Source organism: Poecile atricapillus, chromosome 4, assembly GCF_030490865.1.
Source record: "Poecile atricapillus isolate bPoeAtr1 chromosome 4, bPoeAtr1.hap1, whole genome shotgun sequence".
Lineage (NCBI taxonomy): Eukaryota > Metazoa > Chordata > Aves > Passeriformes > Paridae > Poecile > Poecile atricapillus.
Genome location: NC_081252.1, coordinates 50,927,468 through 50,953,906, shown reverse-complemented (window position 1 = coordinate 50,953,906; position 26,439 = coordinate 50,927,468). Strand labels below are relative to the sequence as shown.

Sequence of the window (26,439 nt, the reverse complement as noted above, 5' to 3'; positions counted from 1 at the left end):
ACACTTTTTAGAAAGAGCAAAAAGTAATAAGTGCTATTGGCAAATTTTGTGTTTTACAGAGCTACACCTATACCCTTACAGTGTTTAAAGTTTCAACACTTTATGTCTACATTACTGCAGAACCTTCTGCAAAATGAAAATGTGCTTTATTCATAACCACTCATAATGCCACAGATGATCTGTTTCCTGATACACTACATATGTCTTTCTCTATATGTCTGACCCTCAGTTGTACCTGCCCATCTCAAAACCATGGCTAGAATTCCATATTCAGTCACAAGCGGCCTGAACGGAAGAAGTCTACAGTACCCAAAAATACACCAACTTAGTGTTTCATTTTACAGTATAACAGTATTATATTATACAGTATAGAGAGTAACACGGTACTTTTAGCAACTGTGTGACATGGCAGCAACCACAAGAAAGGAATAAAAAAGCTGCCAGAGCTGCCTGACTACAATGTTAATAAAGAGACTGGTGTAATGCAAAATATTCACTTGCATAAGTATTCTTAAGTTGGTATGGTTGACTTTCTCTGCTTAGTATCTAAAAAGAGAAGTGTGCTGCCAGTGTTGTTACTGAGTTCATTACATACTCTGGTTGGAACCACTTTTTAAAAAAAGGTGTCTTTAGAGATACATTCTCCAGGTAATGCTAAGGACTTTTACACAATGCACTTCATATGCTGAAGTATTGAACTTATCCCAGAAATAAGTAAAGAAATTTATCTCTAAAATTGTCTCTTGCAGCTTCCTGGATGGCAGATTACTTGCTCTCTGTAAAGAAACATATACATTCTAAATCAGTACTTTTCACCACCAATTTTTTTTTATTGTGATCTGTTGAAAGACAGAAAATTTTTGCACCAAAGATCACCTATATGGCTGTGCAAAAAACCAAGAATGGTTCCATATGATAAGAGAAGAGCTGCCACTTACTAGTTCTGCGCATTGTGCTGGCAAACTAAGTTCATCTGACTAGTAAAGGGTCTTCAGATAAAGATGTCCTAAAACACTTTTCTTTTTTTTTTTTACAGAACCTATTCTATTGGAGAGAAAGAAAGGGCATAAGAGCTCTTAAGCAGCCATCACTGCCTCCTGTCTGGAGCCTGAGAAACTTAAATAAAGAGGATTTGAGAGGGCAAGTGACTGTCTCCAAATATTTTTTAGCTATTCCTTCTTAGCTAATATACTAATAACACTTCTGGTTTGACAGAAGCTCCCTAATACAGAAAATGCCAAAAGAAATGCTGCTGCTTACTACAGAAGGCACTTGAGTTTCAAAATATCTGTAAGAAATAAGATGTCACAAAGCCAAAATGGAGTATTGATCTGACCTGCTGGTGAGTCATAACACTTTATTTTATTCAATCTGATAGGCTTAATTCAACTTTCTGATAATTTTTAACAAAACCACAAAATATGCTACAAAACTGCATTACAGTGAAAAGTATTGCAAGCAGTGATTCTACCTCATTCACTGGTGCAATGGAGCATACTCAATGATAACAAGTAGTAATTATCAGACAATACATTCTGCTAAGTTTATTTTTTGCTCTCAAAAAAAAAGTGTTAGTAGGGACATTAATTGATTTCAACAAGCCTTTGACAGAGATCTACTTCAGTTAATCACAGTTAACCAATATCTACACATGATTTCTACGAATGGGAATGCTATTTGAAAAAAATCCCTAACAAATAAAAAACAAAACATAAGGAGTTCTTGACGGCTCTCAGACAAAGTTTCATACAAGTCTGGAGTATTTGATATGATCTCTGTTTTTCCTGACCCACATCTAAATCATTAACTTTCAAAGCACCACACTTCAGCTATAGACTGACATTTAGCAATCAGGCAATAGTATTATGTGTATGTGAATTTCTTAAAATGTAACTATAGCAAACTTCCATCTATATGGTTCCTTGTTTCCAGAGGTCGGTCAACATACTGAACATTCATTTCAATTGAAATTTTAAGAACAATATTAAAAAGTTACATCAAAATATAACTATGCAGAGTTACACATAAGAGTAATTGTTAAATCTTCTAAAAATGTCAGGAGCAATTTTTTTTCAGAAGATCTGTCTGCACATCGAATTCTTTACATCTATATGAGAAAAAACCCACAAATGCAAGAAGTTCACCTCATTTATTTAAATTAAGCAGTCCAGCATTTGAATATTGCGCTGCAAGGTGAATGTTTGGATATTGTATCTGATTTGCATAGCAAGGTTCTTGTAGTGGGAGAAATACAGGGGTGGCTCCTGTGAGAAGCTTCCAGAAGCTTCTCCTTTGTCTGACAGAGCAAACTCCAGTCATGTGCAAGACAGACCCACCACTGGCCAAGGCTGAGCCCATCAGTGATGGCAGTTGTACCTCTGCAACATTTAAGGAGGCAGGGAAAAAATCCTGTGCGAAAGGCAACAGCCACCAAGAGACAGGAATGAGAATATGGGAGAGAAGCAACTCTGTAAATACAAAGGTCAATGCAGCAGGAAGGCAGGATGTGCTCCAGGCACTGGAGCAGAGATTCCCCTGCAGCCCATGGGGCAGCCCATGATGAGGCAGCTGTGCCCCTGCAGCCCATATAGGTCCTCAGTGGTGAAAATATTCATCTGCAACCCCTGCAGGACCTCACTCTGGAATAGGTGGATGCCCAAAGGAAGCTGTGACCCTGTGGGACCCCACATTGGAGCAGGCTTGCTGGCAGAACTTGTGACCCTGTGGTGAACCCACACTGGAGCAGCCAGTTCCTGAATGACTGCACACTGTGGGAGGGACCCACACTGGAGCAGTTCATAAAGAATGATAGCCCACGGGAAGGACTCATGCTGGAGAAGTTCATGGAGGACTGTGTCCCATAAGAAGGACCCCATGCTGGAGAAGAGGAAGAGTGTGAGGAATCCTTCTCCTGAGAAGGAAGGAGTGACAGTGACTATGTGTAATGAATTGACTGCAGCCCACACTTGCCATCCTCTTGCACCTCTAAGAGGACAGGAGGTAGGGAATTCATGACCAAAGTTAAACACAGGAAAAGGAGAGGGATGTGAGGAAGCTTTTTTAAGATTTGGAGGTCTTTTTCTGATTACCCTGCTCTGATTTGATCAGCAGTGAATTAAATTACTTTCCCCATGTTGAATCTGTTTTGCCTATGACAGCAGTTGGTGAGTGATCTCTCCCTGTCCATATCTCAATCCGTGGGACTTGTTCTATTTTCTCTCCCATGTCCAGCCAAGCAAAATTTGTAGTCTCTAGAGAAGCTCTGACAAATCAGAAAACATGGGATTATCCAGCAATTACTGCAATATTTGGCCCAGTTTCAATGTTGAGTCATGTGTGCTCCATAAATTAAATATTTCTGGATAATTATCAAGTTTAGTATTGACTTATTGCTTAATCTGCTGAAGGATGAAAATATTATTAAAATCTTTATCTTGCTTAGTCTTATTTACAGCTACTCAGAGACCAATAATTTTAACAATAAACTGGCAGGTGTATGAAAATCTTACCATAATTGATTTGCACCAGTGGCAGGCATGGAAGCGGGGTATAACATATTAGCATGTGATTCTGCTCTTCAGGATATTAATAGAAAAACTCCTGAAACCGGAGTTTGATGAAAGAAAGAAAATATGACATATTTTTATCTCTGTGGTTGGTTTCTCCACACTCAAAATGCATACTTCAGTAAATTCAGCTGCACAGAAATACAACATTAAGACTGTATGGCACCAAAAGAAATAGAATCTTTTTTATCATTTACTGAAAAGCATATTAAGGGTAGAGAGAATATATAAGGGTTTTAAATTTGCATAAGGCATCATTGAAGAAGCTATTTATCAGAAGTTTTATATTAAATATGCATTGAAGCAGGTATATTCAATACAGCATATACTCCGTTATGTGATTTTAAGTTTCCAAAGAGGTTAAACACTGCCTGAAAAAGATGATCTGACTTCCTTGTCATAACGATCACCTAGTGTTCACTTAAATTGGAACTCAAATTGCCTGATTATAACCCTACAGGGACCTACTCCTTATAACATGGAGATATTTTACATTTTTAGACTAATTTTTTTCAGAATTTACTCCTTCGCTAATACTCATTTCTCTTCTTTCCAATCACATTACCATGCACAGGGCTCCTCGGTAGACTCTGTTTCTTAAGTGGCTGTTTTGAGTATTAGAAGTTATCAAAGAAACATACTACAAGAAGCAGTAAGGAGTAATCGTCATGGTGACTGTTTTCCTCTTGCTGCAGAAGTTACCACATTTTCTAAGGTTAGCTCAAGATTCAAATTAGCTAAAGGCTCTGACTCCCAACCTCAGCAGACACTGAGGGCATGTCTTTTCTGGAAGCAGCAGCCCTGTATGCAGCTTGGTTCCTGAATGCCTGGATCTGGTTCTGTGCTACTTTCAGTTTTGCTGTTTGTAAGAGCTGGTTTTAGGCTGTATAATAAGAGGGCAAATAACAGATCCAACTGAAGAGTAATGTGATCCAAAAAAAGTGCTTTTTTCTCATCTGGCAATTGATTGGGTCCTCCAAAAGGATACAGGCAAGGAAAGAATAAGATGTCAGAAGAGGGAGAAGTAGAAATTGCTAGAGCCAACAAAACCATTAAATTAAATAAAATAAACAATTAACCATCCTGCAGGAGCTCCCCTTGCAACCTGGTAAGTACAATACTGTATCTAGTGCTCATCATTATCTTTGTAATTTCTTTGTGTCTTCACAATAGTATCTCCATTGGTAAAAGCACTGCTCTAGACATGCCCTGTTGAAAAATTTATTATTGCCATTTTACAGGTTAAAACAATAGAGGGTAAATGACTTGCAAAAGGCTTACAACCAAGTTGTTATGCCAGAGCTGAAAATACAGCACGAAGATCACTCTGAGAACACACCATTGTTGGCTGCATCTGCTAAAGGTCACATTTGTGGTTCAATAAACAACCTGACTGCAGGCAGACTGCTGAACATTTTCAGCTACTGCTTGTTCTCATTACTGTTCCTTCCCCAGCTTCATCCCTTCATTTGTTTCAGGATAATTTCTTCTGTGGCCACACAATAAGCTGTATTCAGGTACTGACACAAGTTAAAAACAACTGTAGGATATTTTCCTGTATCATTCATACACAGGCACACTTGCTAAGAATAGGGATAGATCTCAGCCTTGGGGCAAAATAAATTAACTGATAATACAATCATGAGAGATTGTTGGGGCAGGAAGGATGAGTACATGGACAAACTGAAACACGATGAAATTACTGGAAGAAGAAAACCGAGATCACTCTTTATTTCTATGGCCCTGAAATCAAACAAATTGAAGTGATTAGCTCACATACCAGCCTTTGTGAGTTCTAATTGTCTTTAATACTTTTCATGATATTCTAACAATAAAGACTTCCAGAGAATATAAATGTCAGAAAAAGAAGTTTCTACAGAAGAGCAAACACACACACCCAGGATTACAGTTTTCTAGAGTGACCATTCTTTTGAAATCTTTCTCAGTACCCTCTCACAGTACTCCAGTATGGAAAATAGCACAGTCACTGATAGAGTTTTATGAGACAAACTCATAAACCTCTCAATATTACTTCTTGATGCATAGATTTATAAACAAATTGGCTGCTAATGTTTCACACAATCAGTAAAACTATGTATTTTTATCTTTTATTATTTGGTTTTCATCACTAAATTGCAAGTTCATTTGAAAGTTTGAATTTTCTATTTTATCTCTAGATAGGGTTGAAATCTGAAATTTGCTTCTTTGCATAATAAAATATGAATAGAATGCAAGATTATTCTAAATTTTAATGGTTATTTCACTTGACAAAATTGTGTTGGATCCATGCAGCAACATTTAAGGATGACGCCTCAATTCCATATAAAACTTTGTAACACTCAAAGCAGAGTATTACCTCCCACCTAGATTTTTAGCTTAAATGCATATAGTTTTCTCAAAGCACGTTCCTGTGTATAAGTACAAAGATGCAAAATTACCTGTAAGAGGATAGGACCCACAATCTGAGAAACTTCTAACATCCTAAAGAAGAAAAACATGGCCTCAGAGGTGAACCTGGCAAAAGGAATAGTAGCTCAGTTTCCCTGGGTGGGAGCCTGAATAATGGCTGCAGCTATATAGACAAGATTACAGCTTTGCATTAATTGGCTGAACTGCAGGTAAGTGTCCATTCATCTGCCCTACAGGGACTCAGTATAAGGATTTACAGATAGTGCAGAAGGCCAGTTCTAACTCGTACACTCATGAATACCCCATTTGCTGTCATGAAGCTTGGCAACTACAGATGAACCACAAGAGGACTGCCCTTTCCAAGAGACTGAAAAAAGCCCGAGTTATACAATGAGAATGAAAATGATGGAGATACTGAATGGATTGCCTGCAGCATGGAAGAACAATCTGTTTAAAGGCTATGAGAACAGAAAAGTGGCAAAACCTAATCAGATGAAAAAGCTGGACTAGAATGTCTTCTACGGGTTCATACAATTTTTTTTCTCTAAGAATGGCATTCCAAATTAACAACTCCTTAATAGTTGCCGTATCTTATGGCAACAAGAAAGAGACAACTAAAGACTTACAGTTGCAAAAGTCTTAGAGTACATCTGATATCCAAGAGTACCATACTTAACAATGAGCTCCCACAGAATTCTGAAGGCTGTTCAGACTGAGGAGGGAAATATAAATTCCTGATTCCAGTGAAAGTGGAACTGGGAACAAATACAAATATACCATTTGATTAAAAAAGACTCTTCTTATCCACCCAAAAATGAGTAAAGGAAGCAGCAGCTGCTGTTGAATTTTACATCTTCTACATCAATCGTTATTTAACATCTCTTTCAGACATTAGCAATGCTCTTCAGACAATGTGGCCAAACTGTGTTGATATCCTTAAGGATGGACACATACAGTCTCAACAATGCAAGTTTGAATTTTTAGTCAGTGTAATAATTTATTTTGTAGATAAAACCCAGATAAGCTATTTTGACCAAAATAAGGAGTCACATCTGAGTCAGCAGTGTGCTGTGGCAGTCAGGAGCAACAATCTTGTCCTGGGGTACATCAGGCACAGCATCACCAGCCCAGCAAGGGAGTGGATTGTCCCGCTCTGCTCTGCACCGGGGCAGCCTCACTTTGAGTCTTGTTTGTAGTTTAGGGTGCCACAATGTAAGAAAGACATTAAGCTATTGGGGGGCATCCAAAGGAGGGCAATAAAGATGATTAAGGGTCTAGAGGGGAACCCATATTTGAAGAGACTGAGGACACTTGGTCTGTTCAGCATGGAGATGAGAAAACTGAGAGGAGAAGACCTCATCGCAGTCTGCAGCTTTGTCATGAGGGGAAGTGGAGGGGCAGATGTTGATCTCTTCAAGTTTGTGATCAGTGACAGGATTCAAGGAAACAGCATGAAGCTGAGGTCGGGTATCAGGAAAAAATTCTTGCCCCAGAGGGTGCTGGGCACTGGAACAGACTGTTCCAGTGCTGTGACCACTCCTCAGGGAAGTGATCGCAGCACCAGCCTGGCAGAGTTCAAGAAGCATTTGGACAATTCTCTCAGGTACATGGTGTGACTCTTGGGGATGGTCCTGTGCAGGGCCAGGAGTTGGACTTTGATGATCCTTGTGGGTACCTTCCAACCCAGAATATTTTATGATTCTATGAATCAGCAAGAAACAAATTCAGAAATCCCCTCTGACTCCTCAGTCACTTTCTATGATAGCACAATACATCACAAGTTGAGCTTATAATACCGTAACAATCAGAAACTTCTAAAGTATACACAGAATCACAGAATGACCAGGTTGGAAGACACCTTCAAGATCACTGAGTCCAACTCAACCCTGACAGCTCAACTAAACCATGGCACCAAGTGCCACATCCAGTCTTTTTTTAAACACATCCAGGGACGTGACTCCACCACCTCCCCACACAGACCATTCCAATACTTTATCACCATTTCTGTAAAAAACCTTTTCCAAATATCCAACCTATATTTCCCTTGGCACAGCATGAGACTGTGTCTTCTCATTCTGTCAGCTGCTGCTTGGAGAAAGAGACTGACCCCCACCTGCCTACAACCACCTTTCAGGAAGCTGTGGAGAGTGATAAGGTCACCTCTGCGTCTCCTTTTCTCCAGGCTAAACAACCCCAGCTCCCTCAGCTGTTCCTCACAGGACTTGTATTCCAAGCCCCTCATCAGCCTCATTGCCTCCTCTGGACACACTCAAGCGTCTCAAGGTCCTTCCCGAACTGAGGTCCCAGAACTGGACACAGCACCAGGTGTGGCCTCACCAGTGCCAAGTACAGGGGGAGAATGACCTCCCTGCTCCTGCTGGACACACCAGTCTTGATGGATGCCATTGGCCTTCTTGGCCACCAGGACACATTGCTGGCTCATGTTCAGCCAGCTGTCACCAGTACCCCCAGGCCCCTTTCTGCCTGGGCACTGTCCAGCCACACTGTCCCCAGCCACTGTACAAAAGAAGCATAAATTTTGCAATGGAGCATTGAAAAGAAAAAAACTACCAAAAATTTTCAGTGTGTTTAGTACAATGATCATAATCAGTTGAGATTATCTGTCCTGACTAAAGCAATCAACCCTTCTATACTTCTCTTACCGATCCCATCACTTGATTCAAAGACAACAGTGAAAATGGGAGAGAAATGCTAAGTTAATTCATTAGAGGTTTAGTTCAGCCATGAATCAGTTAAATTAACTGATTAAATTATTAAGAATATTGCTACAATTGTGAGCTGTTTTTACAATCTTGTACTATCTGCCAAAATGACGCCTAAATTAAGTCAAATTTCTGAAAATTATTGCCTAATATTTATTATGCAAATTATGAACACACTGTTTATTTAGTTTACTTTATATAAATTTCTTTTAAAAAACAAATGAACTCCTAAAATGCCTGAAAATCCAGGTTACAAGATCTTTTTTGACTTTAGTAAACAATATTCATACTTGGGAAAGAGAAGCTGGCACAGTGAAACAGGAGTCCTGTGAATCACACACGAGTATTTCAATCACAGCACTGCTACAAGAATTCTGGACTAACTGGAAGTAAATCATACACTGCACAGCTCCTCTAAGTATTTTTATCTTCAGAATAATAAAGGCACCCAAAACAACATTGTACCTAAAGAACTGCTTTCCATTTCCACAGATGACTGTGAGAGGTACTCTTATTTTCATGCAGTTTTCCAGAACTCATGTTCCTTGTGCACTTCACAGCATTGCCAAAAGGAAGACCTCAAGAATCAACCCAAGTTAAAATTCTCTGAACTGCATCTTATCAGGAATCCTAAAGAATCACAGACACATTTCTCACTCACTGACATTCAAAGATCTTCTCTGTCAAGTAGAATATCAATGTAAGCCATTATCGTGCTACTTCAAGTTCACATTAAAATTGTTTCACAAACAAATCTGGCAGGAGCAGATGTCATCAATTTAAAGAAGCTGTCCTACCCCCCATAAGCCTGTTCCAAAACCTCTCCCCACCTCTCTTTCCTACTTCTTTGTGCCAGCACGGCACTTCATGCTGTTACACAATGGATAACATCAGTCACTCCTAATTTAATTCAGATCAGTTTCCAAATCCAATCTGTTGTGGAGCTGAAAAAATACTCTTGACATGACATGGAAAAGACATGGGTGAGATAGGGAGTAACAAGCAAAAGAATAGGATAATACTAATTCTTTCAGCACCACTAGCATTTTATATAGCATTATCTCTCATGTAACAGTAGTCTGGAACATGCTCTCCAGAAGGGTTGTGAAACCTCCATCCTCAGAGATACTCAAAACCCCACTGACAGTGACCCTGAGGAGTTTCATTCATCTTCAAGGCTTGTCCTGATCTGAACTATAAGAGTTCCAGAAGTTTCTCTCCTCCCCACCTGAATAATCCTGTAGTTCTAGTTTGACTGCCCTGCCCAGCATGTGAGCCTGGTGCTTATCACTGGGGTCTCCAATAGGGCAACAACAACTTCTGACAGAGGAGAAAAACTTGTGAGAGCTAAGTATGTCTCACTAACAGAATCTTCAATAGGCTTTGAGTGCAGATGGTTTATAAGCTATTTGTTAACAAGATGGGCACTAAAATAAGCTAAGACATTTTATCTTTTAATTCCCTTATCTCCCTCTTCTAACAGCCATGTGGAAAAGAGCTTAGTACTTATTAGAGCAACTTCCCAAATAAAGTTTCAATGTTCAAATACTTGAGCACTCTTGGTGATTACAGAATACCTTTTCATAAGCAGCCCATTTTCTTCTTCTGTTTTTGCCCAGGTCATTATTTAGGCATCCAAAAAAAAAAGGTAAGGGGTGCTTTGTTCTTATTTTTTTCCCTCAAAAACTATACATATCTCGGAAAGGGTCCTCTAAGATATGTTTGTCAACCTTAAATTTAGGCATTTTGGCCTGTGCCATATCGTTACCAATGTTTCCCTAGTATTCCTTGCAGAAGCAAACTCTGTCGCCTTTATACTGTCTTGGCTTGGGAGAAAGTAGTAGTGGCTCCTAAGGTGATGAATGTAACACATTGACTTCATAGTGTGAGTTCTGAGGGACAATGCAGAATATAATTTTTTCATTAGCATGTTGTTTTCTGCTGTATGAATAACAGACAAGATTATTACTATAACTCAACATCTATGAAATTATTTAGGAACAATATACTACAAGAATAAGAACACCAGAATAAACTTCCAGAAAACCCTTTTATCCCTCACTACTCACCATTCCCTTGTTCACATGACAACATAGAGACAAAAAAACTTTGGAACTTTGGTGTTTAAAACAGTCCTAATTCTTGCTAGAGTCTTTTCATCAGCCTTTGGAGAGAAACAGAAGTCTTCTTCTGCTAATTTAGGGAGTTTCTCACAAGAAAGCTACTTCTGTTATAGCTTTCTATTTTTCTGATACCAGCTGTCTGGAAATCCTGTCATCAGTTCATTCCTCCCATTTCACATCACTCTGAGGTGTGTAGGGGTCAATGAGTCTAGGGATATCATTTTAAGGATGAGTAAGGCAAGTAAAGGCAAAAGTTCTCTTCATCTGTCTCTGTGAGCTTCCCTGGAAAACAGAAGTTTTCTCTTTGCCTCAAGCTGCTCCAAATCTTCAACTATTACTTCTCTCTTTCTGTTCCAGCACCTCACTGTATCACAATTACTCCACCTTTTGCTCAAAATCTAAACTTTGAACACTCCATTCCTCCCTATATACTCTGTCATGAATTAAAGAAGTTTTTTTCAGGACACTATTGTCTATCTCCATAGCTTTAACAGAAAAATATTTCAGCTTATAAAGCACCTCCTTATTCTCTACCTTTTCTGAAGCTTAATTCTTTTCTTTACTGTCTCTAACAGTTTATAAAGTCTCTTTACATGTTGATTACTCTCTTTTTCTCTCTTTGGATAAAAGGATTAATCTGCAAGTCTCATCTGGGTAATGAAAAGGTTAAAATCTTGCCCAGGCTTTGTAGATGGTTCTGTGATCTCTGCTGGAGCAGCAGCTGGAGCTGTCTGTGATGGAAGATTCTTCATGGCTGCTCTGGAGAGTGTGGTCACTGTCTCAGCCTGCCGCAGGTCAAGAGCTTTTTCTTTCTTACTCGGCAGTCTCTGGTGAATTCAGTCACAGCAAAACCTGCAGCCGAGCCAGGGACCAGCCTGGCCTGGCCAGTGCCCGGGACAAGCCCCGCAGGCCCCATCTCCCAGCCGGGAGCCGCTGGGCCCAGCCCAGCCCCTGCCTGGGCCACATGGCCTGGGCAGGGAACGGGAGGCCAGCCGGAGCTCTGTTACCTTTCACAGCCAGAAAACAAAGAGAACAAGAGAGCTCTGGCTTTACAACTTAAGGCGGGGTTCACAAGTTGATCTCACTTTTCAATGGTCAAAACTGCTGTCAATTCTTAGAAATGACCGATAATTGGCCAGGAGAAAAGACTCCCATCAGCTACCAGCAGCTTCAACTTCCTTAGCTCCCAAAGCTATCTTAAAGGTAAAGTCACCCCATGACACTGCTGTTTCTTCAAGTTTCTTCATTTATGTCTTGGCAAGATGACTTGCCAAGAATTGCCACTCCAATACTTCAGAGAAATGTGAGCATTCTCTTCTTTGAAGTCAGATGTAAACCAGCTGTTTCTTAACTAAAGGTCTCACTCGTGTCATGAAGAACATGTTATAGGACAGCAGAAATAAAATTTTGGGTTTTGAAAAATTATCTTTCCTTAGAGCAGGAATTGGGGCTTGAGGATTTATTTTCTTTTTGATCCTTTTTCTGCGCAAATACTTAATCACTTCTGAATCTGCATGTTGTAGATTTTCTTTGATCCATGTATCTATTTATTACCTATTCAGTTTTCCATTTCAAGTCATCCTGATTTTATTCACTGTCTCCTTAAATTTAGAAATTCATGACTGTTCAGTACGCTCACTAAAACATGTTTTCAATCATGACTTTGCAAATGACATCTGTTACTGCACATAAACACTTTCAAAAGCACACAGGAATTGTCTAGTGCTATTTTACCGATACCTTAAACAGATAGTTTTGCTAGTTTGAAATCCTACCAAATGTATTGCATCTCTCAACCACTTCACTTTCTTGTTGCTGTAAATTAATTCTACTTCACCTTGAATTAGAGTGCTATCAATTTGATGGTAGACCAAAGCTGGCACTGAGTACTTACATTGCATAGGAAAGTCTTACAAAATGTTTCTCACAACATGTTGACTATCTGCCATTAGCTACTCTATCCTCAACATTTTACTTACCAAAAAAATTACACCATAAAGTCATTATTATAACTATTTGTCAAATTACAGCTATTGGAAGGTTATTAACTGGTAGAAAGGACAAAATGAAAGAAGAAATTATTCATTTGTTTTGCTGTTCTGGGCTTTTTCAAATAACACAGACCCTTGTGTATTCCTCAGTTTTTACTGCTAAACAGTAACACTTATATCCATTCCCTGAAAAGAATGCTTTAAATCAACAATAACAAGACACAAAAGAAAAAAAAAAAAAAAAAAAAAAAGGCAGACAGAGAACACTATTTATGTGGGCAAGCATTTGCAACATCATCACACTCTCCAATTTTTGTGTTCCCTTTTGACAAAATATGACTATACATGTTTTCAATTAGTTGGATCTCCAAGGTTGTGTGGTTCAAGTCACAAGTGCACTTAAATGGCCGGTAACCAGATTTAAAAACTGTAGACTGGATTATGACTTGCTAATATTCAAAGACAGATTTCACAACAGTGTGGGGTTTTGTACACAATTAGTCTGCTGGATTCTGACAGGCTGCAAGCCAAGTCATGTCAACATTTAAAACAAAAGACATGTGATTTCAAACATTCTATGTATAAATTACTTCACCCACTGAACATCACCTCTTCTTTAGTTTGAATTAAGATTCTAATCTTCTGGATCTCCTTGACAAACAACTATTGCCAAAACATCTGGAATAGCCTTTGTGAGTCATGTTAAATTCCTTAGGCTAAAGAGGCACCATCAAAAAGGAAGTATATTAAGAGGATAAAGCAGTTTCACAGGACGTCAAAGACAGGACTACAAACTCAGGAAAGAACTGGTAGCCACTTAGAAGCATCTGAAAGAAGCCTCTACTCCAGGTACCAGGGTCATGGCAAGAACTACAATGGATGGGGTCATGAGAACAACAGAAAGAGACAACATGATGGTGGGAGAAAATTGTCCCACCTTGTTCCTTGGAGAGCTGGTAAATCATTGTTACCAGTGCAGTAGCTTAATGTTTAAAAGTAAATACCACCAGTTTCAACAAAAGCATCTCTGATAGGTTTATGAGAGAGGATTCTAAATGTCCTTCCAGGTGAGCTGCTCAATACCTTTGCTTCAAAAATTACTCTGAAGCTAACTTCATAAATGTGTAAAATTTAAACATTTCTTAAAAGCTGCAGAATGGCAAAGTTCCATTTAACTAACTGTGTAACTATAATTTAACATCTTCACACAAGTGCATTATAAAAAGATAGCGTAAAAGACTAGCGTAAAAGCATAAAGTGTGGGTCACAGGCTCGTTCAGAATCATTCCCTCAGAGGTCCTAGCGGCTGCTATTTTGTCTTGGCATATTTACTTGCTTTTGTTGCCAAAATCAACTGGATTAAAACAAAATTGAAGCATGCCAGTGGAGGATTGGAGGCCTATACAAACTCATACATATCCATACATCATTCATACACAATTAAACCCATTATGGACTCTGTGAAATAGATATTGACTCAAATGTATGCTGATAGCTTCCTGCTCAAAGCCTTAAAACAAAAATTAGCTATGTAAACAACATCCTTGTGATCAGTTAGCTTTTTCTCCTAAATACTTCAAAAGCCTCAATTAACTCTAAAGAGTAGGGGGTTTTTATAACATCTTATTATTTTAATAAGTTTAGCTATTATAACTATGATAAAATATAATTAATTTCACTGTCAGCAGGAGAAATAAAGAACATGGATAAGTTTCAAGTGAAGTTCACAAAAACAGGAAAAAGGAAATAACCACATCACTTGTCTCATTCATGGATTATACTAAACATGACAGACAGATATCTATTACTCTACAGAGATTGATTCTCTTCCATTTTCTAAGAGGACATGAACAAAATTCTTTCAAACTGTTGACAGCTCTTAATAAAAGACACCACACATATTTCTGGATTTGTTTTTTGGACCTAATATTTCATCCTACTTTAGGCCCTCAGTGAAAATCACACTATTAGATTTTACTTTTTTATTAATTACAGAAAAAAAGAATAAGACAATCAACCAGAAAAAAACCACAGAATAGAATTTGCCACTATGAGTCATATCAGCAGTTCTTCAGAGGATATTTAACTGCCCACAAACTATTCACAGCTTCTTAGAACTTCTAGTATTAACCTAATTTTAATTAGTTAATTTCTTCCATTCCAAACATACCATGTTGACCTATTCTGACCTCTCTGGCTTTCTGCAAGTCTTAACTTGGCTACTGTTGTGTGTAGCATAGATCCTACAGCACCATAAAATAAGTTACATACAGACATTTACACAAGAAACTGCTTTCTAGGAAAGAGTTCGAAAATCAAGGAGAGTCTTTTCCCTTCATTGTATTATCTTGCCCTTTAGAATTAATCTGAGGGGGGAAAAAATGGTTGAATTATGGCAGAGAGTTTTGCCATACATTCACTGTGGATTAGATCACAAGTAAAGTGAATGAACAAGTGAAATTAATTTTCATATTTTAATCAAGAAGAAAGATAATGTTGTGCCTAAAGATACAGGCTCCAAGTGATACAGAGAAGTTCTCTGCTCTACTGCAAATTTCTTCCTCAGTTTTGGCTTCTCCAGCCATTACTGTGACAGCGTTATTTTCTCTTCCTACTTGTTTCCTTCATGGGTTATAAACTTTCAGAGGCAGGAGGCTGCCCCTCAGTGCATATTTGTATAGCATCCAGCATAAAAAGCCATGGTCTCAAATGCACTCTGAGCCCTAACTGAAGACAAGCACTTCACAACTCTGTTTTCAAAGATACATGACATGAAAAAAGCATAGTGAGTAAAAATGTACAGAAATGCAAGGTGCATTGGAATTTTAGCTTGGGAATATATTACACTTTCTAATTTGCATTGCCCTAATACTATTTTCTAGCCTAAATTAAGTTTGATCTCCAAAGATAGGAGACTCTGAGGATCTCTCAACAGAAGGCATTTCCTCAACTTTTTAGAATATACTTCTACAAAGAGGATTAATGTAAGTGCTCAAGTTATTATTTCTGTTTTAAAGGCATCATGACAGCACAGGGGTATGAGAATCCATAAACTTCAAAGTTATTCCCAGCATAAAAAGTCAAAATAAGCCATGTACATGGGCCTTCAGGATCTCATATAGCCTGCCTATTTTTCCAAGTCTTTTGATGAAATTTAATTATTTCATAGAGCACAAGAAATATTAGAAATCATCAATCAGTAAGTCTGTTTGCATTACGCAATAATAGGCTGACCCACTATGAACTTCTCTAATGGTTTTGAATCTTTAAATTTTACATTAATTTTGGCTTTAAAATTCATTCTTTTCTTTTTTTTCTTTTGAAATCTGAAAACATTGCAGATTAACTTTTATTGTCTTCTTGAACTGTGGAATCCAATGCACGTGAGTTGCTATAAATAAACATCCACTACGTTGTAGTAACTGACCTTTGGCCCACTCTTAGTGTCTTTCAGTGCTGAGGGAGAATTCGCTAGATTAATCATTAATCATAACGAGTAGCTCTGAGGACAGATGTCTCTTACAACAAAGTACCAGTGTTGCATGTGGTGGTCAGAGGATACAGACTATTACTGCCCAAAAGGCCAAAGTTACTACTGGGAATGTTTCAGAAGTCATTAGCTCAGCACATCTAGTTCAAGGTGTTCTTCCACCACTGGTACTGCTTTTCAGGACTGAGTCATGTTTTCTTAGCAATGCTGCCGAACTGTGGTAGGACAGGGTTTTTTAAGGCTGATTTTTAAGTCATACTGGAAAGATCTCATCCATCCACTCAAGAATGAGGAAGCTGCCTAATGCCTTTACATATGCAGTCTCTTACTACGAAAATTATGGGTAAGCACACAAAAAAGCCTTACTGCACTTCAACTTTCCATTTTCCATTTTCACACAGGTTTCAGCTGTACTTTCAAACTTTTTCTGTACTGGAAAGTAGTATATAGATACTGCTATATATTTTCTTAAAAGAGCAGGGCTAGCTGATTTTATATCCAGTTGCTGAAATTAAATACAGGTTTTTTAATTAATATATTTTTACTGTCACACATGGTTTCACTGCAGTAAGATACAGAACATTTCTGAAGAGCAACAGTATTGTGGTAGTAATCAGAAATCCCTGTACCTAACTACACAAACACTGAATATGCTCTCTGCCTAGAAACATAATCTTCTTCAAGTGTTAATGAATACAATGTTTATAAATACATGAAAGATAAATAGGAAACAGACATGAGTTTAAATATCAGAGAAAAGCTATGTAATGACAGCTCACTGGATGCCAAAGATTAGCACTTGTAACTTTCCCTCTTGTTCCTTCTTGTAACGCAGTGTTATAATTATTGCTCCCATGGCTGCAAGCTGCCAACAGACTCTCAACAATACCTAAGAATAGACATCTAGGCATCACAGGAGCTTCATCCCTTCCGCACTGGGTAAACAACATTTGTCAAATTAAGCTTTACATATATTAGGAACAATTGCTTTGCAAAACAAAGAGACAACAACAAATGAAAAGTTATGATCAGATGTAGAATCACTGACGTTAGTATAAACCAGCTGTAACTGATGGGAGGAAATAAGGATGATGTCAGTAACAACTGTTTACAACATTAGTGGATGTTTTGTCATAACATATGTTCTAGACAACCACAGTCCCCCACAAAAAGCACTACAGCATACGGACATATCTGTATTCCTTACCACCAGAGGCTTTTGACAGGGACTCTTCTATTTCAGTATCTTTCTGCTAACCAGATTCCCCTATTCAACAGACCTAAGGCAAGCTTGTCTCTTTCATTTTTGGTATCTGTGCTCAGCATATACAAACTTCCCCCCTACTATGTTGTATGCTTTTCTCTAGATCTCACTGACAGAAGTTATGGTGGGAAGGCAGGGAAGGGGCTGGGCTGAGAAGGGAAGGTGTTAATAATTACTTTTTACAGATCTGATACTCCTTAAAATAAATTATTCTTGGCTATGAAATATATGTGTTTGCCTGCAATAACAGGATGCAAAAGGATCTAAAGGTTTACAAAAGGACTGTAATCACGAAAATCATTCAATTGCCTACAGAAAAAATAAAAAAATAAAAAAGGTATTCTCATTTAAAGAAGAAACAGGAAGTTAAGTTAGGACAGCTGAGGTTTTGCAAACTAGATTTAACTAACAAGCACGCTGTCAATCCTCTCTAATTTTTCTTCCCATGGTTGCCACTCTGACTGCAATCACTGCATTTTGCGATGCACTGGAAGGGGCAGGCATATATTGCCTGGAATGAGACTGTACCTTTCATTGGTAACTGAATTTTTGACCAGTTCTCACAGAACTTCTTTCATAAGTATCTTATTCCTTATAAACTGCACAGCTTTCAGCTTCCTGGTCTTGTTACGTTGTTTGAAACACTTATTCAATTGTCATATTCTCTTCCAATGAATTTCAAAATGGAGGAAGTGGAAACAAAAAATGAAAACGAGAAAGAAATCTATTCTCTCTCTTTCCCCTCCAGAAACATCAAAGATTGTGTACATATGTTAAAAAATATTCCTTTTCCCCTTTTTGTGTCATGTTTTGATTTTAGCTCTGCTAAACTCACTGATCCTTTTCCAAATCAAACTTAATTTAAAAGTGCATGCACATTATACTAATGCTGTGAAATGATGTAAATGCAGAAAAAGTACATGCTCCTTAAGCTTCCAGAATAGTTTATGTCACCCTGAACATATTCTGCTAATTTAATACCAAAAATATATTTAAAATATTAACTATGCTGAAGGAAATGACAAAACAAATTTGAAGTTTAACTAATGACCAGCCCAACTTATGACAATACTATAAATATCCAAGGCATAATTGTTGTTCCAAAACGTTCCATTTTGGCATAGCCAGATTGGAGAACTTAGGCAGAACTCTGTACAGGCTTCTTTAGGAAAATAAACCTGACTGCCCTAATTTCACAGTTTTAGTTTATACAGTGGCAACCTTTTTCTAAAAGAGCTCTATTACAGTTGGCTTATCATGGTAGAAATGCTGTCATTAGCTTTGACAGACAGGAATTTTGAAATGAGGTCACAAGCTAGGTTTGGATCTTCCCTTGTCTGATTAGACAGAGAGTATTTTACCACAATTGGCTCTAGTCACTGATGGATTTTCATTCCCAAATACCTGTCATCACTGTCACTGATGCATTCAGGAAGAGCGAGACTACAGCCAAATAGCATGATGTGTTGATAGCAGTTGAGACGATTGAGGTAACTGAAGAACTTCAGGAACTTCTCCATTTCAATGCTTTTGACAATGGAAAGAACTGAAGTTATGGTGGTGTAGTTATATGGCAGTATTTGGCACTGGCTGTTGGTGATAGTTCTGCAGGCACCTGTGAAAGTAAAACAATATATTTAGAGCAGTAGTATGACTACTGAATAGTTGGTTCAAAGCATGTATTGAATTGACTAGTAGTATGTATAATATATAAGCAATGCTGGTATCTCACAGATAAGATTGCATTCTATAATGCTACCATAATACTATCAAAAAATAAGAAAAAAATTAAACCAGAGAAGCTTAGCTTGGAAAACCAAATAAGCTCTTAGATATTTTCACAATCCTCTGACTTTGTACAAAACTGGAAGAGAAATAAAACAAAACCAACTTATTTTTGACAGCCTGGATACAATAAAATTTAGTTGAAACTGAGAATGGAAGTCACATAGAGGAAAAAATGGGTTCTGAAGCTGTTCTGGCTTTAGTGCCCCCATAAAGTTTCTCTTTTCACTACCATTCTACTTTCACAAGTAGAAATTTCATCAAGTGAAATTTCATCAAAATTATTCACGAGATCATCATGTATCTCCTGAGGCACAACTGCATGACAGTTCCTGCCATGGCATGTGGCAAGAAGTACTGACGTTTTGGCTGAGTTCACATGCATGGACAGCTTTAGAAATGTGAATTTAGATAGCTTTAAAAATGTGAATTTTATAATTCACACAGTCCTGACAGAGAAGGGCACAGTTCCTTGGAGCTATCTGATCTTTTTGTGGTACTCACTGGCTGAACAGTGGAACAATGAAGTCAAAATTCATGGACAAGAATTTTGTGGCAATTATATAACAATTTTTAAAACAGAAAAGAGATTAAACCCAGGACCTGTCCTTGCAACAATCACACAGAGAAGAGTGTAAATAGTCTTCCTCCACCATTCTCATAAGCCCCCTTCAGGTACTGTAAGGCTGCAATTATGGGGAATATAAACTAGTTTTGGCAATACCTACAGGAAGGTAAGAAGAGCAGTGAACGGGAATAACAGCAAAACACTGTTGATTAGAACAGCATGGTGGCAAATTATATGGGTCATTTCTGACATTCATCTGAATTAAGAGTTTTCTGTTTATCACCAGAAACTGTCAAATGGATTGAACTGGTAAAAAAGTGCTTTCTTCCACTCCAACAATTGCAGTGCAAGTCTACAGTTTCATTTCAGTATGCTGAAACTAATTTAAACTGCACATTTTCCCTTTCCCAGTCTCCTCTTCAGATTGTTCCTATGGAGTGCATCTGAACAAAATACACTGAACTAGCAGGTGCAGCTGACTGGAAATAACCTTCTCTCCCAAAAGACAAAGTTTACAGCAGCCCCAAAGAAAAGCAACTACAGCTGCAGCTAAGCTTTATCACTCTTTTTAGGTTTAAAAAACTGAGCCATGCCTATAATGATAATAAGACCATACATAGTTCCTCACCCAGAAGTGATTGCTGCTTCCAAATTTATGAGGCCATGCAATGAACTAGCTCTGCACATTAGCGTGCCTGCCTATTCTCTCTTCTCTTGCGCCACAATGTAATTTTTTGGTGGGCACAAAGTGAGAGAAAGAGGAAAAAAACCAACTATTTCACTTGGATGAAATAATTGAGTTGGACAGCTTTTTGGGGGAAAAAATTATTTTTCCAGGACAGGAGAAGGGGTGGGGCAGTACAGTGGCAAGAACTGGAGGGTAAGATCAGAGCTGCTCACAGCAGCTGAAGCAGTTATTTTACACGAAGTGTCATTCCTGCCCAGCAACATAAAGCCCTTTGAAAGGGTTAGGAATACTTCAACTGCATCATCAGAGTCAATTCCCATCTAATGAGAAACAAAATAATATCTTTCCTCCAAAAAATGAATTAATAAATTTGGTGTAACTCTTCAATCTTAATGCATCCGTTTTCTCATTTGCACTATAAAAACACACCTGGGATCCTTCAGGCATCTAAAATGTAATGCAGCTAAATGATGTCTCAGTTAAAGCTAATGTAAACCTGCCTAGGCTAGGATTTTAACAGGATTTTTATAGAAGATACATAAAACATACCTCTGTCTCAGGTATGCAAAGCATGACATGGTATGTGAGAAGAGTATGTAGCCTGAAGAGAAAAGTAGGTGGTCTGATTTTCATATCCCAAGTCAAATTTGCTCAAGTTTCAATTAGAAAATGATCTTTTTAATCAGAGGAACTTTTACAGAACATCTTTAAGTAACTTTCAGAAAATGGAATTGTGTTCAACTTGCAGCAGTGATCACCACCCGCCTCATTACAGAACTTAGTTTAACATGCCCTCAGCACTAATTGCACAGTTGCAATCCATAATCTCACTGGTAAAGCCTCCTTAAATTTAAGGAAAAATGGCAATAATCACCTGGCTCTTCCATAGCAAAAGTTCTACCAACAAGGAACGAAATCTTACCTTTAATCAGCCCTAAAATGTCTTGAAAATTTCTAAGAATCCCACAAAAAGACACAAAACAAAAGCAAACTCACCCAGTATAACTTGCCTATGGCAGCATTTTGCAGGTTTCTTGATAGGGGAATGACCTGCAGCACATCAAATCTCTATCAACCCCAAGTTGCCATGTTCCCCTGACCTTAAAAAAATGTAGTCACTCTCCTTGATTTCACAATTGCCTGTGTGAGACATAAGAACCTATACAATGCCTTTCTTAGCTCTTCTGTTCTGTTGATAAGTATCTGCTTTATCATGGACTTTGCTCCATGTGAAAGGACTACAGCATTCCCGCCCAGTATCTGATTTTTCCAGCAAAACCTTTTTCCAAATGTCATTACATTTTCCAAAAGTCATTACTGTCTTCAAAAATTTTCATTTACTATTACTTCTTTTCATTTACTATGACATCTTCGTATATTTTTCATTTCAATTAAAACAGAAGATGGACAGATTTTCTTGGGCCTCTCTCCAGCTATGAATTTTCTCAGGTACAGTCCACTTAGGACGGGATATCTCATTCTGCATTTCAGATGTTTTCTCCATAATTTTCTTAGGATCTATCCTTTGGAATCCCCACAGCAGGGAAAACTACAAACTGTTTTCTCTTTATTGTGAGTTAAAAGCAATCATTTTGCAGCTAAAGCATAGTGTCTGTAATTTTTTCACACAAATGCTAACTTGAAAACTCAATTTCCACAACTCACAGCAGCTTCCCTTTCCTGACACAATGGATAATTTGGCTGCTGAATGTGTATACTGGGTGACTCTTCCTTTCTAAAATCATTCTCAGTTTCTTCCTGGCATTTTTTCCACACTCCTATCTGTTTTTTTTCCAAAACACATTATACATAAAACATCAACTAATCCTTACAGAACAGCTCACAGTCCCATTACACTATGGAAGAAAATAAAAAGGATACATGTACATTCTGGAGGAAACCCCCACCATTTCAACTAGTAGGAAAAGCACTGTTTGGGTACTCATAAGATCCCTTGGAAAAGTACACTTCAGTTCAGGATGACAGATATTAACAAATTTAAGAAATTAATTCTATGGTAGTAGACTAATAAAATCAAAGTAGTAGGGGTTTCATTATAAAAAAAAATTCACAATACAAGAAAAGTAAGGTCTGAAGGAATTTATATTTTTAATTACAGCACCTGATACAGAGAGAATGAGGTAATATTAGCAGGTGACCACAGGACACAGCTGAGCCCTCAGTTAGGAGGGCAGCACTGCTGGGAGAGCAAAATTCTGCACATGGGAGTGAGTGAGGAAAATAGAAGGGTGAGAAATAATCCTGTAACACTGAGGTGAGAGAAGGGGGAAAGGCACTTCAGGCACCACAGCAGAAATTTCCTCTGCAGCCCATGGAAGGGACCTGGGATGGAGCAGTAATGCACTCCACAGCTTGTTGAGGGCTCCATGCCAGAGCAGGTGGCCATGTCCTGAAGGAACTGCAGCCTGTGAAGGACCAGTGCTGAAGAAGGCTTATCCTGAGGAACTGCAACCCACCCAGAGGGCCCACACAGGATCTGATCTGGAAGGACTGCAGACCATACAGAGATCCAGCACTGAAGCAGGGAAAATTGTGAAGAGGAAGAAGCAGCAGAGTGGAGCTCTTATGGACCGATCACAACCCCATTCCCCATCTTCCTGCACCACTCACAGCAGGGAGGAGGTAGAGGAGTTGGAAATGAAGGAGTGAAGCTGAGCCTGTGAAAGGAGGGCAGGATGAGGCAAAGTGGTTTAGTTCTTTTACTTTTTTTCTCACCATCCAATTCTGGTTTTAATTGGTAATATATTAAATTCATTTTCCTCGGTCTGTTTTGCACCTGATAGGAATTGGTAAGTGATCTCTCTATCAAGTGATCTTTCACTCAACCTAAGACATTTTAAATCTTGTTTCCTGCCTTCCACTGTCCTATGGAGGAGATGGAGTGAGAGAGAAATTGGGTGGATATCTGGCAGCCCATAAAGAGCAATCCACCATAGTCTAATAAAAATTGTTCTTTCTTTCCAAACTCAAGTAGCATGGACATATAATTGAGAAAACTTTCTGAGACACAATTGAGAACTGAAACAATTCTACAGAGTTAGTTTCAACACATGCATTGCTGTAGTGTCTCTTTAAATACTTTACTTAGCTAGCCTAGATCCCATTTTGCCACGTCAGATTCGGACAATTTTCATGTGCTTCTCACTGCATGGCAAGCAGTGGCCATGGCAGGGAAGATAAACTCCATTCCAACCAAGCATATCTTAGAGACATCGGACTCAGAGTCATGTGGAAAAAATTCAGTGATGTGGGGAGAGGAAGCCTGAGAGAAGGGGAAATTATAGGTCATCTTTCTGTATGGAAGGCTAGACGGAAGGAAAAGACAGGGACACATCAAAGATGCAGTAACAGATTTCAATCATTTGGATAATGCCCACTACAGGATAAAGTTCTCATGAGCCTTGGTGTCAGGCTATTTTGATTAGACAAGAGCATAAATCAGAGGAAAAATTTACTCAGACAGAAAACCAAAATTAACCTGTGGAAGGAAGTAGCTTGAAAAAAAATCTAGACTTCAATTCTTTTCAAGCCTGATCAACATCTCCATCATTTGTACTATTTCCCCCAGTCTAAAACTCTCAATTCCACTAAAAAGCACTCTGTTGGCTAATCTGCAGCTGTTGGTGTCAGGACATATTTTGAGTCACGGTTAGAAGTCAATAAAGAAACACCAAAGAGTGTTTGGCCATCTTATTCAAAATACACCAGTCAATATAAATCACAATTTTCTTCATACTTTCATTTTGGATCCAGTTCACTCTGATTTAAAAACAAATGTTTTGTTTTTAAATCAGACAGTTAAAGTTTGTTTGTTTTTAATGTCTTTTTCCTTAATATTTCCTTTCCTTTAATATTTTTCCTTCAAGACTCCTTAAAGTGCTTATCTTTTAGACATTTGTCCTCAATTTGCCATCGCAAACAGTGAGACAATGAAAGCATTTAATTTCTTTGACAGTTTCAAGCTCTTCAGTGTCTGAATGATTCTTCCCATCTGTTGGAGACCCCTGCTGTCTCGTCCTTACTCTGGACTCTCCTATTCTGGACACAGTAGAAATTACTGTTTATACAACATCACCTCCCATATCATATATTTCCTCTCATATTCCACCTTTATCTCCTTTTCACTTTCTGTACAGCTTCATCCTACAATTTCTACAACCTTGTACTGTTAATGCAGCTCATATTTTCAGATAGAGCTTTTATATCCCTATTTGTATACCTTCTCCTCTAACCAAGATCTCAAACATGATCTAACAATTATGACATATAACGAGTGTGTATTACCTTTCAATCATTAGTGAAATTTACTCTTTAAGACATCCCACCTTGCTTGTGATTCTGCTATTTTCTCTTACTCGGATTTCATCCAACCTCTGCACTTAATGGCATATGGTTTAGGTAAGATTTTTGAAAATTATTTACACAATAATTTTAAAAATACTTACGAGGGTATAAGCTATTCAGATACAAATAATTCCAGCCTAATTTAAAATTTATAGTGACTGGGGGTGCTTTCTTTGGACTAATATCTTAGTTCTAAAGAACCATTACACTTCTATGTCACTTGACCCTCAGCTCCATTTTCTTCCTTCATGGAGTGCTGAAACACTTAGAACACAAATACTGCATATGCATAGAACACAAATACCTTTATCTAAATAACAAATTAAACACTTGTTTTAATCAGACTACCTTGTCATCCTCCGAAAATTCAGTCTATCTAAATGACTCACATGTTTTATATGCAGTTAAAATTGTAGATGTTAACAAAAGATCATTCTTAACTTTATTTTCCTACATCTTTTGAATGACTAACTGACTATTTGAGACATCTTTCATTGTATATCCAAAATGAGACATCCAGTTCTAAAAGGCATCTATCTCATTAGAAGTGCACTATTTTACTAAGCATTAGTTGGATGCCTTGAATCAGAGGTCAGAGGTTTGTGAAAAGTTGCAGAACCTCTCTGACCATAGGTAATTAAGTGAATTCTTAAGTTTAGCACTGTTCTCAAGATCCTGATAGAAGTAACAGCTTAAAACTCTTTATATCCTTTCATGTAGGGGTAAAAGTTAGCCATAGACTACATGGACAATTTTTTTCAGAATTTCGGAACACCAGCAGACCGTATTCAAATCAACAGGAGACGTACATGTCAAATGACTTTTTAAAAGCTATTACTTTGGCTTATTTTGAATTTCAGTCTTGAGGCTAGACAGCTTCTCTATTGAGAGCATCTTTCAAGCATGTGCTGAAGTGGTGTCTGAATAGGAATGAAGTTAGCATATGCTCAAGTGTTGTTCTAAATAGTTGCCTTCCCTTTTTAAATATGTCACTCTTTTGACGTCTGTAGCTTTTTGAGATTTAATGTGAATCAAGACACATTGTCACCATAACACTGGAAAAATAAAAAAAATTGTTAAAGAGACATCTGTAAATGAAGAAGATTCCAAATTCTTCATGGCAAGGAAAGTGGAGTGAAAGAAATTGAAGTAACACAATGAATGAAGAAGAGCTGAACGTCTACTCATCTGTGGGTCCTGCTAGGATTCTCTTCAACTGCACATATTCCTTCTGTATTTATTCAGGTACATTTGCACAAAATCAAAACAGTACTTTAAACTTCCACTGAAACTGATTCTTAAAAAGAAACATCATGTACAAAATACATGTCAACTGTCTCTGATTAGCTCAAAACTTCTTCTAGAATAACAGACACAATTCACTTCTGCAACTTTATTAAATAATGATAACTGCATATGAGTAACTTCAATAATGATACCATGAATAAAAAATAAGTTGTAGTCAGT

At 38.0% G+C, this 26,439-nt stretch overlaps 1 protein-coding gene across 3 annotated transcripts in view; it reads right to left on the bottom strand.

Moving 5' to 3' along the window:
- The window catches only part of CORIN (corin, serine peptidase), a 115,567-nt gene that overhangs the window by 54,397 nt on the left and 34,731 nt on the right, over positions 1-26,439 (bottom strand). For all 3 annotated transcript variants that reach the window (XM_058837993.1, XM_058837994.1, XM_058837995.1), the window contains exon 4: positions 18,971-19,181. In XM_058837993.1, coding sequence (XP_058693976.1) covers positions 18,971-19,181 — 211 coding nt within the window. The remainder of the gene's footprint in view (positions 1-18,970; positions 19,182-26,439) is intronic.